Below are 15,375 nucleotides of genomic sequence, written 5' to 3'. Positions count from 1 at the left end.
TTTATTCCAGGGGCAATGGCTGAGGTAGTTATTAACGAGGTAATTATTTGGGATTTGCATCACGAGCTCTGTATGGAGTGATTTCCAATCAGTAATTAATGCTCACCCCCATCCTCCCACCCCACAAAACTAGGTCAGCCTCCTCTTGGGAAAGGCAGTGGGGCTCCCTTGCAAGCTCCTGCTCTCCAATTGAGAGCAAGCCAGGGTGAGTGAGGGCTCAGCATCCCACTCCCTCCACATCCGCCCCCACAACAGGGGGTGTGCAGAAGAGGGAAGTGAGAACTCAGAGCAGTCAGCCTACAATCCATCCAAACGTTAAGTCAGTCAGTCACAGGCCTTTCTGGTGCCCCATCATTCATTCATTCATCAAACACTTAGACAAGAACTGTTGCGTAGCATACTAGGCACAGTGCTGGGCTCATGGGAAATCCCAAATCCCATTTTTCACCCCTTGCAGAGTTTGCAGTCTGCCAGCAGAGGGACAGGGGACCCCAGTGTTGGGGAAAGGGACGAGGCCTGGGGAGTAAGGGAGCTCTAGGTGCATTGCTGGAGGGGCTGACTCGAGCTGGGCCCTGCAGGATAACAGGAGCGGTGGCAAAGGCACAGAGGAGTGACCAGCCAGAGAGGGCATCCGGGGGCCTCTGCTAGGCAGCCACTTGGGAGGTTTCTAAGCAGGCTGAGCCCTTGACCAGCTCCGGGCTTTAAAGCCGATGGAACAATCTTGGAGGACAGGACAGAGGCAGGAGGCAAGCATGGAGGGCCAGGTGGTGGCCCTGAGAAGTGGTGGGCTCAGAGAGGCCTGCAGGAGGCAGCTCTGTGCCATCCCAGCCTGGCTGCTCCCGCCTGCTCCCCCCGGGCCCAGCTGTTGTTGCTCAATTAATTACATTTCCCAGTTCTCCAGGACATTGAAATTCTGAAAGGCTCCTGAGAACCTGCCTGGCCGCCGGCTTCCCTGAATGGCAGCCCGATCTCTCCTCCTCTCCTCCCTCCCCTCTGCTGAGCTGAACCCCAGCTCACTTCACAGCCCCCCTGGGGCCCAGGGAGTCCCAGGGCCACAGAGCCAGGGCATAATTAGCTAATTAGGGACTCAAAGCAAGTTCATCGCTTCCGCGCCAGGGAACAGGGGCCACGGGATTAGGGAGCCAGGAAGGACCTCACGAGAACCCAGCTAATCCTCCTTTCAACGCCCACAGTCAAGTAATTAGCTCAAGCAAGTCGGAGGGTTCCGCCATGCCCCTGATTCCCCTGGCAACTGCTACAGGAGAGACAGATAAAGTGAAACAGAGAGAGAACTGCAGACAGAGAATAGAGGCAGAGAAAAAGAGGTAGAGACCGCTCTTAAGACCTATCACCATCTACCTCAGACTATCTTTTCTGCTCATCCTCCACACTTCTCTTCAGCCAAGGCCTCCTCCTCCAGGCAGCCTTCTCTGATTCTCACCCCCAGATACTCAGAAGGCTTCCTGCCTCTCACTCCCTATGGCTCTCCCTTTTCCTCTCCCGGGATGAGATTACCTGGTTTTGGTCTCTGTGACTCTTGAGCCTTGGATGGAGACCAGGTGGGCCTTAATGAGGGCAGGCTGCAGGTGACACACGAGTGTGGCTTGGGGCCCTGCTCCCCTAGTTAAGATGGAAGAGGACCCCAGAGTCCTCAGAACATCCAGTGTAGCCCTTTCTCTGATGAGCAAACAGAGCACCAACTCAGGACAGGACATCTGGGGGCCAGATCTGGCTGGGCAGCCTTGAGGCAGAGCTGGCCCTCTCTGGGCCCCAGAGGCCTCAACTACAGAAGACAGTGGTTCCTGTCGAGCCTCAGGAAGACCCCAAGGCCAGAACACCTCAGTGGGGGGCGCCCCCAAAGTCAAAGCCTCCCATTCCAATGGGGAAAGTATAAATCCTTCTCCCACCCCCCAATCGCAGGACCCGCAACCATCAGGCTCCAATCTGTCCCCCTCTGTCCTCCAGGCCACGCCTGAACCTGCTGCTCCACCAGACTGCAGACACGCCCAGCACGCCCACTCCCCACCTGTGCACACATCCTGCCCCCCACTCACCGCCCCCCCCCCACTCTCTGCCAGGGGGGTTCCTTTACTATTGCACTGCTGAGAGCAATGCCAAGTTCACTTGCCAAGGCAGGATGGGGTCCATGCTGGAGCCAGACTGACCCACTTCCAACCCCTGGGAAGCTCAGGTTCTGGGTCACTGCTGGGCCCTCGCACATGCTCAGAAGGCCATCTCTCGTCCGTTTTCAGACCTCTGCTGTGTGGTCACCTCTCCTGGATCCCAGGGCTGGGCTCGTGCCCCTGCAATGAGCTGTCACAGTCTTGTCCGCCCTCCATCACACCACTTATTACACTGTCATCCTTCATCACAGCTCTGCCCTCCTCTCTCCCCAGAAACCAGGAGTGAAAAGCCCACCTGGGGTGCTCTGCATCCCCCAGTCCAGCCTGGGGCCCAGTACAGAGTAACCCTTCCGAGGGGGGGGGCCTGAACGAATGTAGGAGTGATGGGCTGGGTGGATGGATCCGTTCTACAAATGTTGAGTGAGGGCCAACTACATTCCAGGCACTGTTTTAAGCTCTGGGGATATATCAGTTTAAACACACACACACACAAACAGATCAAACCCTTGCCCTTGTGAAGCACACATTCTAGGTTAAGGGTAGGAAGAGCCAGGGGCTTCCCCGGTTACTTATCGGTAAAGCATCTGCCTGCAATGCAGAAAACGTGGATTTGATTCCGGGGCCAGGAAGATCCCCTGGAGAAGAAAATGGCAACCCACTCCAGTATTCTCGCCTGGGAAATCCCATGGACAGAGAAGCCCGGTGGGCTACCGTCCATGGGGCCGCAAAAAGAACTGGACACGACTGAGCATCTAAACAACAAGCGAGATAGAGACAAAGAAACAGCAAGCATGATAAACAAGTACCTTTCTTCCTTTGTTGGGTGGTAAGTGCTACAAAAGCGAAAAGTAGGTTGCAGAAAGACCAGGCTGGGGCTAGGGGCCCAGTTGGCATAAAGCGGGGGCTGGGAAAGGCCACCCTGCCAAGACGCACAGAGCAGCTGTGTGCCCACTTCGGGGAGAGCTCTCCAGGAGAGGGAAGAGCCAGGCAAAGGTGGGAGGGCACAGGGCTGCCTGCAGGAGAGCGTGTGACTCCAGCTTTGACTGGCGCTGAGAGTCACAGATAGAAGACAGACGTGGTCTCCCGGCTGCTGGGAAGAAAACGACTGTGTGGGCTGGGGCCAAACAGGGAGGCCATTAGGGTCCCCAGCCTGCAGGATGGTCTACAAACGCCCCTGTGTGACCCTGGAACCCGCACACGCATCTGGAAAGGGGGCTGGGCCTGTGGGCTGCATGGCCAGGAGCCTGACAGCAGCCACGTGGTCGTGCCTCCTGAGGGCACCCCATGCCTTCTCCTGGGACTGAAATAGGGATCCCTCAAGGGGGTGCCTGGGGGCTTCCCTGGTGGCTCAGATGGTAAAGTGTCTGCCTGAAATGCGGAAGACATGTGGTCTGATACCTGAGTCAGGAAGATCCCCTGAAGAAGGAAATGGCAACCCACTACAGTATTCTTGCCTGGAAAATTCCATGGATGGAGGAGCCTGGTGTGCTACAGTCAATGGGGTCACAAAGAGTCAGACACGACTGAGTGACTTCACTTTCTTTCTTTCTTTCTTCCTTTCTTTCTTTCTTTCGGGGGGGTGCCCAGGAGAGACTCAGGCTCCTGCCCGGTGCCCTCACTGCTGAGGTTGCCCAGGCCAGATGCTGGGATTGGGCACTCTCCAGGGACTCTCCAGGGTGGGGACCGGGCCTTCAGTCTACCTGCTCCACTTCAGGCCACCTGGCCTGGCCCAGCCCTCGCTCACCTGCCATCCTGATAGCACACATCTGGCTGGGTTCAGATGACATGGCAGTGGAGAGGGATGTTGAGGCGGGGCTCTAGAGGCATTCCGAAGGTTGAGTCAGGGGTAGGATGTGGGTGTGAATGGAACAGAGGAGCTGAGGCGTCTCCAAGGTTGGGGGCCTGAGCCCAGAGGCACACAGCAGCCCTCAGTGGAGATGGAGGTCTGTGAGGATATGTGGAATTGGGGGTGCCTGGTGTATACCTTTGTGAAATCAGATCTCAGGGTCTGGGGTTCAGAGGGAGAAGTATGGCCTGGAGCATCACGTGAGTGGCATCAGGGTAGAAACAGTTTGTAGGTGGCATTTTATGTTTTCATTTTTTGGCCACACTGTGAGGTATGCAGGATGTTAGTTCCCAGACCAGGAATCGAGCCCCGCTCCCCCTGCATAGGCAACGTGGAGTCCTAACCACTGGACCACCAGGGAAGTCCCTCTAGGTGGAATTTTAAATGCCAGGAGCTGGGGGAGACGATGACAGGTGGGCAAACTGATGGAGCTGCTCAACCTTTTCACCCCCTTCTCTCCAGCGAGCCCCTGGACCAGGCCCTCTGCCATAAAGAAAGCTGGGCATCAGCCAGACTAGGGCCCCTGGTGGCAGTGGGGCGCCCAGGAGGCGAAGAGGGTGCACTTCCTGACAGGCCTCTCCCCTGGAGGTCTGGGGTGCTCTCCGCAGACAGGAGCTGTCAGCCCAGATTAGCACAGCCGCTCTGCCAGGGCAGCTCAAGTAGAAAGAGCCGAGCTTGTGCTAGCCTCTGCCAGGGGCCCAGCCCGCAGCCAGGAGGAAGGGAGTAGGCCTGGGGCAAGGGGCAGCGAGGCAGCGGCTGGCCCTGGGGCTCCCCTCTCTCCCTGGTCTGCCCAGGTCAGCAGAGGCTGCTGAGCAGCTGGGAGAGGCTGTGTGCTGCTCCTGCCACGGCCAGGGCCAACTAATCAGAGGCACAGTGGGTGCCCGGGAGGCCGGGCCAGGCAGCATACGGCCAGGTGGCCGAGGACACAGCTGCTGGCCCCAGGCCCGAGGGGAGGGGCCTGTGGACTGAGGTGGGGCCTCAGTGCCCACTCCTGAGATGAGAAGCAATGCCCGCACAAGGGGTCTGCGGCACCATGCCCTCCACCCCAGGGGAGGCCTTGGCTCCTCCCCAAGGCAGTCAGTGCTCACTACAAACACAGGGGCGTTTGTAGACCGTCCTGCAGGCTGGGGTCCCTAATGGCCTCCCTGTTTGGCCCCAGCCCACACAGCCCGGCCCTGTCCTGCTGAAGGTCCCCAACCCCACCATGGCCCCTGATGTCCTCTCACGCATTCTTCCAAAGTCTCTTGCCCACTCCTCCCTGAAGCCTCCTCAAAGTACGGTGTCGGGAGCCCCTCCCCTCGGCCCAGCTGCCTCCATTAGGGCCCCTGGCCCCAGCCCCACAGCTGCCCAGCTTGAGCATCTGCCTACAGAGTCGGGGCGGCATGAGAGCCTTCTCCATGACCCCCACGTCTGCCCCGAGGCCTAGCTCTGTGGCCCCACAGCGGATGCTACTCTGGGTGAACGGACGAAGGAATGAACACACACGCAGTGGCTCTCTCCCTTGATCTGGTGTCCTGTCCAGGAATCACACCCTCCCGATGTGTAAAGCGGAATCTGACCCAGTGCGGAGGCGGAGGGGGAGTAGGGGGCTGCCCTCACCCCAGCCGCACCCCAAGCATCTCTGCTCTCGCAGTCCCGGCTGCTCTTTCCTGTTCCCAAGTCAGGCTCTCATCAGATGGTCTGTCCAGAGGCTCTCCAGCCCACCCCCATCTCTCTGGGGAAATCGGGCCCCTGCTCACTGTCTTCTCTTTTCTCTCCCCACCTCCCTCCTTCCCTCCCTTCCTTCTCGGGTGGCTGCCAGACCTTTCTTCCATGTGGCAGCTGGGGGAGCTGTGTGGGTGCCAAGGACAGACAGTCTGAAGTTCAAGGTCCTGCTTGGGGTCAGAGCCCCGCTTCAGCTGCACCCCAACCCCCCCGAACACACATACAGATTGAAAGTGCTGAGGTTCTCCTGCAAGCTTTGTTTCCGGGTACCCAGCCCCTCTGCCAATAGATCTGGAGTGTGACATTTGGAGTATGAGCAGTCACTCGAGCTTCCCCGGTGGCTCAGTGGTAAAGAATCCACCTGTCAGTCAATGCAGGAGACGTGGATTCAGTCCCTGGGTCTGGAAGACCCCCTGGAGAAGGAAATGGCCACCCACTCCAGTATTCTTGCCTGGAAAATCCCATGGACAGAGGAGCCTAGCAGGCTATAGTCCATGGGGTGGCAAAAGAGTTAGACACAACTTAGCGACTAAACAACAACAATGTGAGACCCGTGATCAACGTACAGGGTTGGCACCTTCACTGGGCACCTTCTAGGAGCAGGTGTCATGAAGATGCTTTGCTACTCCGTAGCCTAGCAAGGGAGGGCTGGGACCCATCTTATGGACTGAGAAACTGATGTCTGAGAGGTGGCCAAGATCCCAGGCACAAACCCTGGTCTAACTGCTCTGGATGCTGCGGTCTGTAGCCCTGACACTGGGACCCTCCCTCTGAGGGGGCGGGGATGGAGCAGCTCGCCAGAGCCTAATCTACATCTGGCACTGCAGACTAACCCACGTTGAGGTGCCATGTGTCATCCCCCTTGTGCAGACAAGGGTCCAAAACAAGAGAGGTTTCTTTTCCCAGGTCCTGCAGCTAACGAACACAGGCCCAAGCTCTGAACACTGGCAGGCCAGCTCAGACACCATGCTCCGCACTAACCACTCTACCTTCCTCCTTCCTGCCCTGACTCACCCCCTCAGGCTGCAAAGGGCCGAGCACCACGAGAACTCTTCACCCTGACAGTGAAAGGCGTTCAGAGGTCTGGAGCACACCAAACTTGGGGGTAGAGAAGGGGCCACTACTTCAGCCCATGGGGCCTTTCTGCTTTGACCTTGGATGTGGGCAGGTGTCTTTCCTGATGCCCCTATGCAGACGGAGTGGGTGGCTAAGATGCCTACACACTAAAAGGAAAGGAAGGAGGTTGTGAAAGGAAGCACAAAGCGCTGGCCAGCTGTGTGGCCTTGGGCAGGTTACTCAACCTCTCTCTGCCTCAGTTTTCCCATCTGTAAAGTGGGCATCACAGTGGTACCAACATCCTAGGACTGTTATGATACAGTTTGTGTAAAGCATATGATAAATTTTAGCCACTTATCATTATTAGGAAATCCCTAGAAGACGTGGAATGCTCACCTCACGCCTCCCCATGACAGGCAGTGCTCTGCGCCTACGCACTAAGACGTGCACGCAAGCCCACATGTGCACATACAAATACACACAGTCCCAGGAGAGCTCCTCTTCTCCACCCTGGCATGTGCAATTCCGCTCCGTCTGCCAGGACCACCCTTCCCAGTTCTCTGTGTTCCTGGTGAGCATTTTCCACAAGCAACCTCTGTGAAGAGGTCCTGATGCCCTCACCCTCCAACCCCAATGCTCCCAAGCACCTTCTTCATTAGAGTAGCGCCTGTTGACCACTTACTGCATACAAGGCTCCAGGCTAAGCTCGCTATACACATGGGAGCATTTTGTCCTTAAAAAACCATATAGTAACTGGTATCACTAATGCCATCTTATCACTTGGGAAATAGAGGCCCAGGGTCCCACAACAGGTGGGTGAAAGGACCAGAAGTGGGGCCTGTCAGTAGAGAGCTAATCTCCAGTCCTGAGCCTGCAGCTGGGGCCCGACAGGGGCCTTCCACACAGCACAGTCAGCTCTGCCTCCCTGTCCCCGGGCCCTGCCCAGCCCAGCCCCAGCCCAGAGGCCCCTGCACAGAGGTGGGTCCTTGCTGACCCAGGGGTTGTCAGCCAGATAGGGCTCCAGGAGGTGGACAGCTGCCCCGAGCTCCCTAGGCCTCCCTCCCAACCCCCTCCACAGCCTGGGTCAGGGTGTACAGGGGCACAGGTAGGCCAGCAGTTCAGACTCAGCCGGCTCAGGCTTTAGCAGTAACTGCCCTAGTTTCTTCGGAGAAGGCGATGGCACCCCATTCCAGTACTCTTGCCTGGAAAATCCCACGGTCGGAGGAGCCTGGTAGGCTAGAGTCCATGGGGTTGTAAAGAGTCCACTTTCATGCACTGGAGAAGGAAATGGCAACCCACTCCAGTGTTCTTGCCTGGAGAATCCCAGGGATGGGGGAGCCTGTTGGGCTGCCGTCTATGCAGTCACACAGAGTCGGACACGACTGAAGCGACTTAGCAGCAGCAGCAGCCCTAGTTTCTTAACGGAGAAAAAAGCACTTTTCATATTTAAATGGCTTGGTCAATGGGCTTTGGGAGGTACCACAGCTGACTGTGCCAACAAAGGTCCGTCTAGTCAAAGCTATGATTTTGCCAGTAGTCATGTACGGTTGTGAGAGTTGGACTATAAAGAGAGCTGAGCGCTGAAGACTTGATGCTTTTGAACTGTGGTGTTGGAGAAGACTCTTGAGAGTCCCTTGGACTCCAAAGAGATCCAACCAATCCATCCTAAAGGAAATCAGTCCTGAATATTCATTGGAAGGACTAACGCAGAAGCTGAAACTCCAATACTTTAGCCACCTGATGCGAAGAATTGACTCATCTGAAAAGACCCTAATGCTGGGAAAGATTGAAGGCAGGAAGAAAAGGGGACGACAGAGGATGAGATGGTTGGATGGCATCACTGACTCAATGGACATGAGTTTGAGTAAACTCTGGGAGTTGGTGATGGACAGGGAGGCCTGGCATGCTGCAGTCCATGGGGTCGAAAAGAGTCAGACATGACTGAGTGAGTGAACTGAACAGCTGACTGAGGGGTGTGTAGGGTGGGTGAAGCCTGGAGTCAGCTGGTGCCAGGAGGGAGCACTTTCAGAGATAAACCAGCCCCATCTTGCCAAGGCCCAGAAAGGGACAGCGACCTATGAAAAGTCACACAGCAAGGACTTATCAAAAGTCAGAACCTAGCCTCCTGACTGGCAGTCTAGTGATTCTTCCTTCCCTCCCTGGCTCCTCTACACTCTCCTGCCCTTTATCCACCAATGGTTGAGTGGCCAGGACACACCTACAGGCGTGGGGTGGAGGGACACATTTTATGATGTTCTGTAAAGAGCACAACCCCCAGGTGCCCCATCCATCCTGGGCAAAGTCCCTCTTCCTCCTTTGTGCAAACAGGGAAACAGGCCCAGAGACTCCCAAGGGCTTCCCAGGTCACAAAGCAGATTCTCAGCAGAGCTCAGAAGCAGAACTTACATTCCCCAACAACCCAGCTGAGTCTTCCTGGTTGCTTGTGTTTTTAAACTTCAGGCAGCCACCTCCCTCTCCACAGCTTTGCAATTAATAACCCATAATTTGACTTCGCCGTCCTAATCCTTTAGCTTGCCATCTTGTGGCCAAATTGAAAGCTACAGGCTAATGTTGAATGAGTCCCAGGGCAGAAGCAGCAATAAAGATAAATGGGGGACTTCCCTGGCAGTCCAGTGGATAACACTCCATGCTTCCAATGCAGGGGATGCGTGTTTGATCCCTGGTTGGGACTAAGGGAACTAAATCCCCCATGCCATGTGGGACGGCCTTAAAAAGATAAATGGGAGGACTTGGAATGTTCAGGGAAACAGCTAGGGAAAAAGAAGGCAACCAACCAAACCTCTCAAAGAGATTTCTAAGTGACCCTCCACTCCTACAGGCCACTCATTCCCAGTGACTCTGGGCAGAGCACCTAACACCTGGGAAGGAAGTGGTGAGGTCTGGATTAGTGCACCCGCTCCAACAGCTTGAGGCTCCTGTTGAGTTGCTCGTGAAGATGGATTTATCTTAAGGTCCCTTTTGGGGAGGGGGCTGAGGCACATTAGCTATATTTTGGATCCTGGAGAGTTCATGGTCTCAATAACTATCCCCCCCGGCCAGGTTCTGAGAAAGCAAGAGATTTGTTTGTCAGGTGAGAGGCAGAAACAGCTCAGAGCAGGAACAGAACTGCCCACCTCAGGCAGCCCTGGGCCTCCTAGCAAAGCCTATTAGCGGGAAAGAAGCCCCTGAGGAAAGACCTGGATTCCTCTCTGGGCCCTGGGGGCCGCCCAGCCTCCAAAATCAGAAGCTCCATGAGCACGGGGCCCAGCCTGGCCCTTCTCTAGAGAACTGGACAGACTGGCACGGGGGGCCTGCCAGTGACCCCCCACAGCTAGGAGCCGCCAATGAGTTCCTCACACAGGCAGTGAGGTGGGGGGAGGAGAGGCACGTGGGCCCACACCTCCACATGTGCACACCCCCATGTACACGTTCCCACACCCATGTGTACATGTTCCCACATGTGCACACCCCCGTGTATATGTTCTGACATGTGCACACGCACATGTACACATTCCTACATGTACACACCCCCGTGTATATGTTCCCACATGTGCACACCCACATGTACACATTCCCACATGTGCACACCCACGTGTACACATTCCCACATGTGCACACCCATGTGTACATGTTCCCACATGTGCACACCCCCGTGTATATGTTCCCACATGTGCACACGCACATGTACACATTCCCACATGTGCACACCCCCATGTATATGTTCCCACATGTGCACACCCATGTGTACACATTCCCACATGTGCACACTCCCACATGTGCACACACATATACACACAGTCTCTCAAGGAGACACAGTCTCTCAAGGAGAGAGACCCTCACACACACACACATGCACAAATATACAGAAACCCATCCACAGAGACCCATACCCTGTGTGTCTAGGGATCATCCACCCCCCACCCAGACCACCTCTCAGAAATGCCCTGTCGCATCGCTGTTCCCACGCCTGTCAGAACCTGAGACCTGACGGGAGATGCAGAATGTAGGATGGCCTCCAAACGCCCCTGTGTGACCCCGGCACACGCGTCTCTGGAAAGGGGGCCGGCCCTGCGGGCTGAGTGCCCAGGAGGGTGACAGTGGCCACGTGGTTGCCGCCCCCTGGGGGCAGCCCTGCCTTTCTCTGGGCCTGAAATGGGGAACCCAATGGGGGACTCCCAGGAGGGATGCAGCCCCTGCCTGCCCTCCCTGTGGGGTTGCCCAGGCCAGACACTTGATTCCCTCCGGGACTCTCCAGAGTTAGGACCAGACCTCCCGGCCACCTGCTCCTCTCCACCCTGCCCAGCATGGCCCTCGTTCACCCACATTGCTGGAGCAGTCTTGTATCCACTTGCCCACCGCTGCCAGCCATCTCTAAAACACTCCCTTGTCGGCTCAGTCCCCACACTCTGCTGAGTCTCAGCTCAGACACCACCTCAGACCCCCAGTGCCCCCAGCTGTGCCCCTCCCTGCACCCCTGTGCCCTCCACATGCCCGGCATCCCTCGGTCTGAGCACGGGCAGCACAGGACAGCTGCTCGATATACCTGCCCAGCGGCTCCACTTCACACCTATTTACTGAGCCCCTGCTACACACCAGACAGAGTTGTGGGCGCTGCGGGAACAAAGGCTGCCTGTGGCCGGCCTCCCAGGAGGAGATGGGGCCTGGGGAGGGGAACATGCACCCTTGGGAGAAGCGTGCTGCTTAGAAACGGGCTCCAGTTTAGTCCCTGCCACTGACCTGCTGTGTGACCTTGGGCTGGCCACGACCCTCTCTGGGCCTCACTGGCCTCATTTGTTAAAAGGGGTAAAGATGGTTTAGAATGAGGTGATCTTTAAGGAGACTCCTAGGCTTGGTGGCAAGTGGGAAGGACAGAAAGGATGCCAGCCAGGATGGCCTCTTTGGATGCCCCTTCTCTGCCCCAAGGGAGTCTCCCTGGGACCAGGAGGGGACAGAGGTGAACTGCTCCTTCCGCTCCCAGACACCTTGAGTTCCACTGCCCACCTCTTGGTTCCTACCTCTCAAGTCCTCCCTGGGGACCTCACAGCAGCTCTCAGGGGCCCCTGAGTTCCCCATCATGTCCAGGCTCATGTGTGGGGAGGTGACCTTGTACATGTGACCTTGAGACACCAGCCCTTCCCCCTCTGTACCTCATCCAGTCTGAGCCAGCCCACCCCCTCCCCAAGTCCCTCTGCTCCACAAACATCCCAAAGCACAGCCTCCACTGCCCCGCCAGGCCTGCCCAGGCTGACCGACACGAGCCCAGAGTCAGGTGGACGGCTGCAGACAGGTGGGCAGGCTGGGAATGGGTGGAGCAGGGTCAGTACCAACTGGGGAGGAGAACGAGGTACCAGGAGCCCCTTCCCCTTCTGCAGAAGAAGAAACAGAGGCTCAAGCAGGGAAAAGAACTAGAGTTCAGACCGAGTCCAGGAAGAGCGGGACTCGGGACAGACAGAACTCTGCTCAGATTCCTGCCTTGCCCCTGAATTGCTGTGTGACCTTCTGCAAGCCATTTAACCTCTCTGAACCTCACATAGGTTGTCGAGGGGGTTAAGTCAGCCATCAAGATGTCAAGAGCCTGACACACAGGAGGTGGGCGGATGCTCTTGAAAGCTCCTGTCCTTCTCCATCAGGACAGAAGCTCCCTGGGGCAGGGCCCCTCACTCCTTTCCTGAATCCCATTCCATCCTTGACACCAAGCAGTGGAAAAGAGTCAGGGGACCTCCTGGGCAAGTAACCTCGTGTCTCCTCCAAGTCTCAGTTTTTTTCATCTCTTTTTCATGAGCACAGCCCACCTCCCGCTCCTGCCCAGGGGGACGGTAAGGCTCAAAAGAAATCGCAGAGATGAAAGGCTTGCAAAGCGGTGTGAGTCTAGGCAGATGTCAGGGATTGTTGTTCTCAGATAACCTCTCTCAATACTAGGTGGGTGGACGGATGGGCAGCTGATCAGATGGGGGAGCCGAGTGGGTGGATAGACCTGCATGTGGCGGGGGGTGAACCTATGGGGGATGAAGTGGGGGGTCAGGAGTTCAGGTTCCAGGTCACTTGGCACAAGTGGGGGGTCCAGGAGCCCCTCCCCAGTAGAAAGCTTCATGACACCTCCCTCCCAACCAACCAGCTTCTTTTCACACACCTGCCACGTTGACTGCCCCGCCCCTGCAAGGAACCTTGTCCCCAACAAGCCAGAAACTTGCTGCAGTATGAGTGCTTTGGGGACCCAGAGGCGTCAGGGCCACCCTCCAGCATCTTCAGGCCCGAGTAATGGCCCGAGAGGCCTGGGCAGCAAGGCCCACATCTGTACTGTCACGGAAGGGTCCCATGCCCAGCAGAGGCCTGGCACTGGGAGGTGTTGGGCAGTCTTGCTGAGTGTGTGAGTGGCAGGGTGGGCCTGGGGCAGGGCTGGGGGCACCAACTCACTGGGCACACGGTTGATGGCTTTGAGGGGCCTCAGGACACGCACGGTACGGATGGCCGACAGGTTGATGTTCTGGAGGTCCAGGGAGTACTCGACCATCCTGCAAAGAGAGAGGAGGGGAGTGAGACCCAGAACTCGAAGGACGGTGGGGCCACGGCCAGACCGGCCATGCCCACCCCTGCCTGGATGGGGTAAGAAAAGTGGTCAGCAACCCCGGCTAAGCCCCAGTCAGCCCTGTGGCCTCGGGCTGTCCCCTTGGGCCTATCTCCTTCTCCGTAAGCAAGGCTGGTGACGTCCATCGTGTAGACTGCCCGGAGGAGCCCAGTAGATGTGGCCGGGGGCAGAGGGAATAAGGAGCAGAGACCCTGGGTCCTCAAAGCCTGTCCAGCAATGCACTGGCAGCTCCTGCCCTCATTTCCAGGGCAGCCCCCCAAACAGGGAGAAGTCACCCCATTCCCAAGGGGGAGAACAGAGGCGCCCAGAGGCCCCAGGCTGAGCTGAGATGGTGACTGGCCGTCACAGCTACAGCCGCAGCAGCAGCGTCTGGTGGAGCTCCCCAGTCCCTCCATCTCCCCAAGCCCCCAGGAACCCCCCAAGCCAGGGTTAGATGCCTGGATTTATGATGAGATAAGGCTGTAGGAGAGGTGATGTCACATGTCCCAGGTCACCTAGCAAACGGGTTTTAGAAGCTCAGTTCAGTTCAGTTCAGTTGCTCAGTCATGTCCGACTCTGCGATCCCATGAATTGCAGCACGCCAGGCCTCCCTGTCCATCACCAACTCCCAGAGTCTACCCAAACCCATATCTATTGAGTTGGTGATGCCATCCAACCATCTCATCCCCTGTCGTCCCCTTCTCCTGCCCTCAATCTTTCCCAGCATCAGGGTCTTTTCAAATGAGTCAGCTCTTTGCATCAGGTGGCCAAAGTATTGGAGTTACAGCTTCAACATCAATCCTTCCAATGAACACCCAGGACTAATCTCCCTTAGGATGGACTGGTTGGATCTCCTTGCAATCCAAGGGACTCTCAAGAATCTTCTCCAACACCACAGTTCAAAAGCATCAAGTCTTCGGCGCTCAGCTTTCTTTACAGTCCAATTCTCACATCCATACATGACCACTGGAAAAACCATAGCCTTGACTAGACAGAGCTTGATTTGGCATTACTTTGCCAGTAATGTCTCTGCTTTTTAATATGCTGTCTAGGTTGGTCATAACTTTCCTTCCAAGGAGTAAGCGTCTTTTAATTTCATGGCTGCAATCACCATCTGCAGTGATTTTGGAGCCCAAAAAATAAAGCCTGACACTGTTTCCACTGTTTCCCCATCTGCCATGAAGTGATGGGACCGGATGCCTTGATCTTCATTTTCTGAATGTTGAGCTTTAAGCCAACTTTTTCACTCTCCTCTTTCACTTTCATCAAGAGGCTTTTTAGCTCCTCTTCACTTTCTGCCATAAGGGTGGTGTCATCTGCATATCTGAGGTTATTGATATTTCTCCCGGCAATTTTGATTCCAGCTTGTGCTTCCTCCAGCCCAGCGTTTCTCATGATGTACTCTCCATATAAGTTAAATAAGCAGGGTGACAATATACAGCCTTGACGTACTCCTTTTCCTATTTGGAACCAGTCTGTTGTTCCATGTCCAGTTCTAACTGTTGCTTCCTGACCTGCATATAAGTTTCTCAAGAGGCAGGTCAAGTGGTCTGGTATTCCCATCTCTTTCAGAATTTTCCACAGTTTCTTGTGATCCACACAGTCAAAGGCTTTGGCATAGTCAATAAAGCAGAAATAGATGTTTTTCTGGAACTCTCTTGCTTTTTCCAAGATCCAGCAGATGTTGGCAATTTGATCTCTGGTTCCTCTGCCTTTTCTAAAACCAGCTTGAACATCTGGAAGTTCACGGTTCACGTATTGCTGAAGCCTGTCTTGGAGCATTTTAAGCATTACTTTACTAGCGTGTGAGATGAGTGCAATTGTGCAGTAGTTTGAGCATTCTTTGGCATTGCCTTTCTTTAGAAACTCAAGCCAGCAGCCATCCCAGTTCTGCCGCCTCTCTGTCTCTGAGTTTCACCTGGTCTCTGAGAGGCCAGGCTTCACAGGCCACAGCTCGGGGGTGTGGCAGGCAGGCAGTACTTGACCTGTAGGAATAACCCCCTCTTTTGGGGCACACCCATCGGCCAGCCCCTGCAAGGTGTGCAGGCTCCAGCCTCGCAGGCTCACTGCGCTGTCCCACT

General features: G+C 56.0%; 1 protein-coding gene across 1 annotated transcript in view; it reads right to left on the bottom strand.

Annotated features, from left to right (window-relative positions):
• CACNA1I (calcium voltage-gated channel subunit alpha1 I) overlaps nucleotides 1-15,375 on the bottom strand; it is a 111,780-nt gene that overhangs the window by 59,814 nt on the left and 36,591 nt on the right. The window contains exon 4 of the mRNA XM_052641077.1: nucleotides 13,144-13,241. Coding sequence (XP_052497037.1) covers nucleotides 13,144-13,241 — 98 coding nt within the window. The remainder of the gene's footprint in view (nucleotides 1-13,143; nucleotides 13,242-15,375) is intronic.

This window comes from Budorcas taxicolor, chromosome 5 (genome assembly GCF_023091745.1).
Source record: "Budorcas taxicolor isolate Tak-1 chromosome 5, Takin1.1, whole genome shotgun sequence".
NCBI lineage: Eukaryota > Metazoa > Chordata > Mammalia > Artiodactyla > Bovidae > Budorcas > Budorcas taxicolor.
This window is presented reverse-complemented; position numbering and strand designations above follow the sequence as displayed.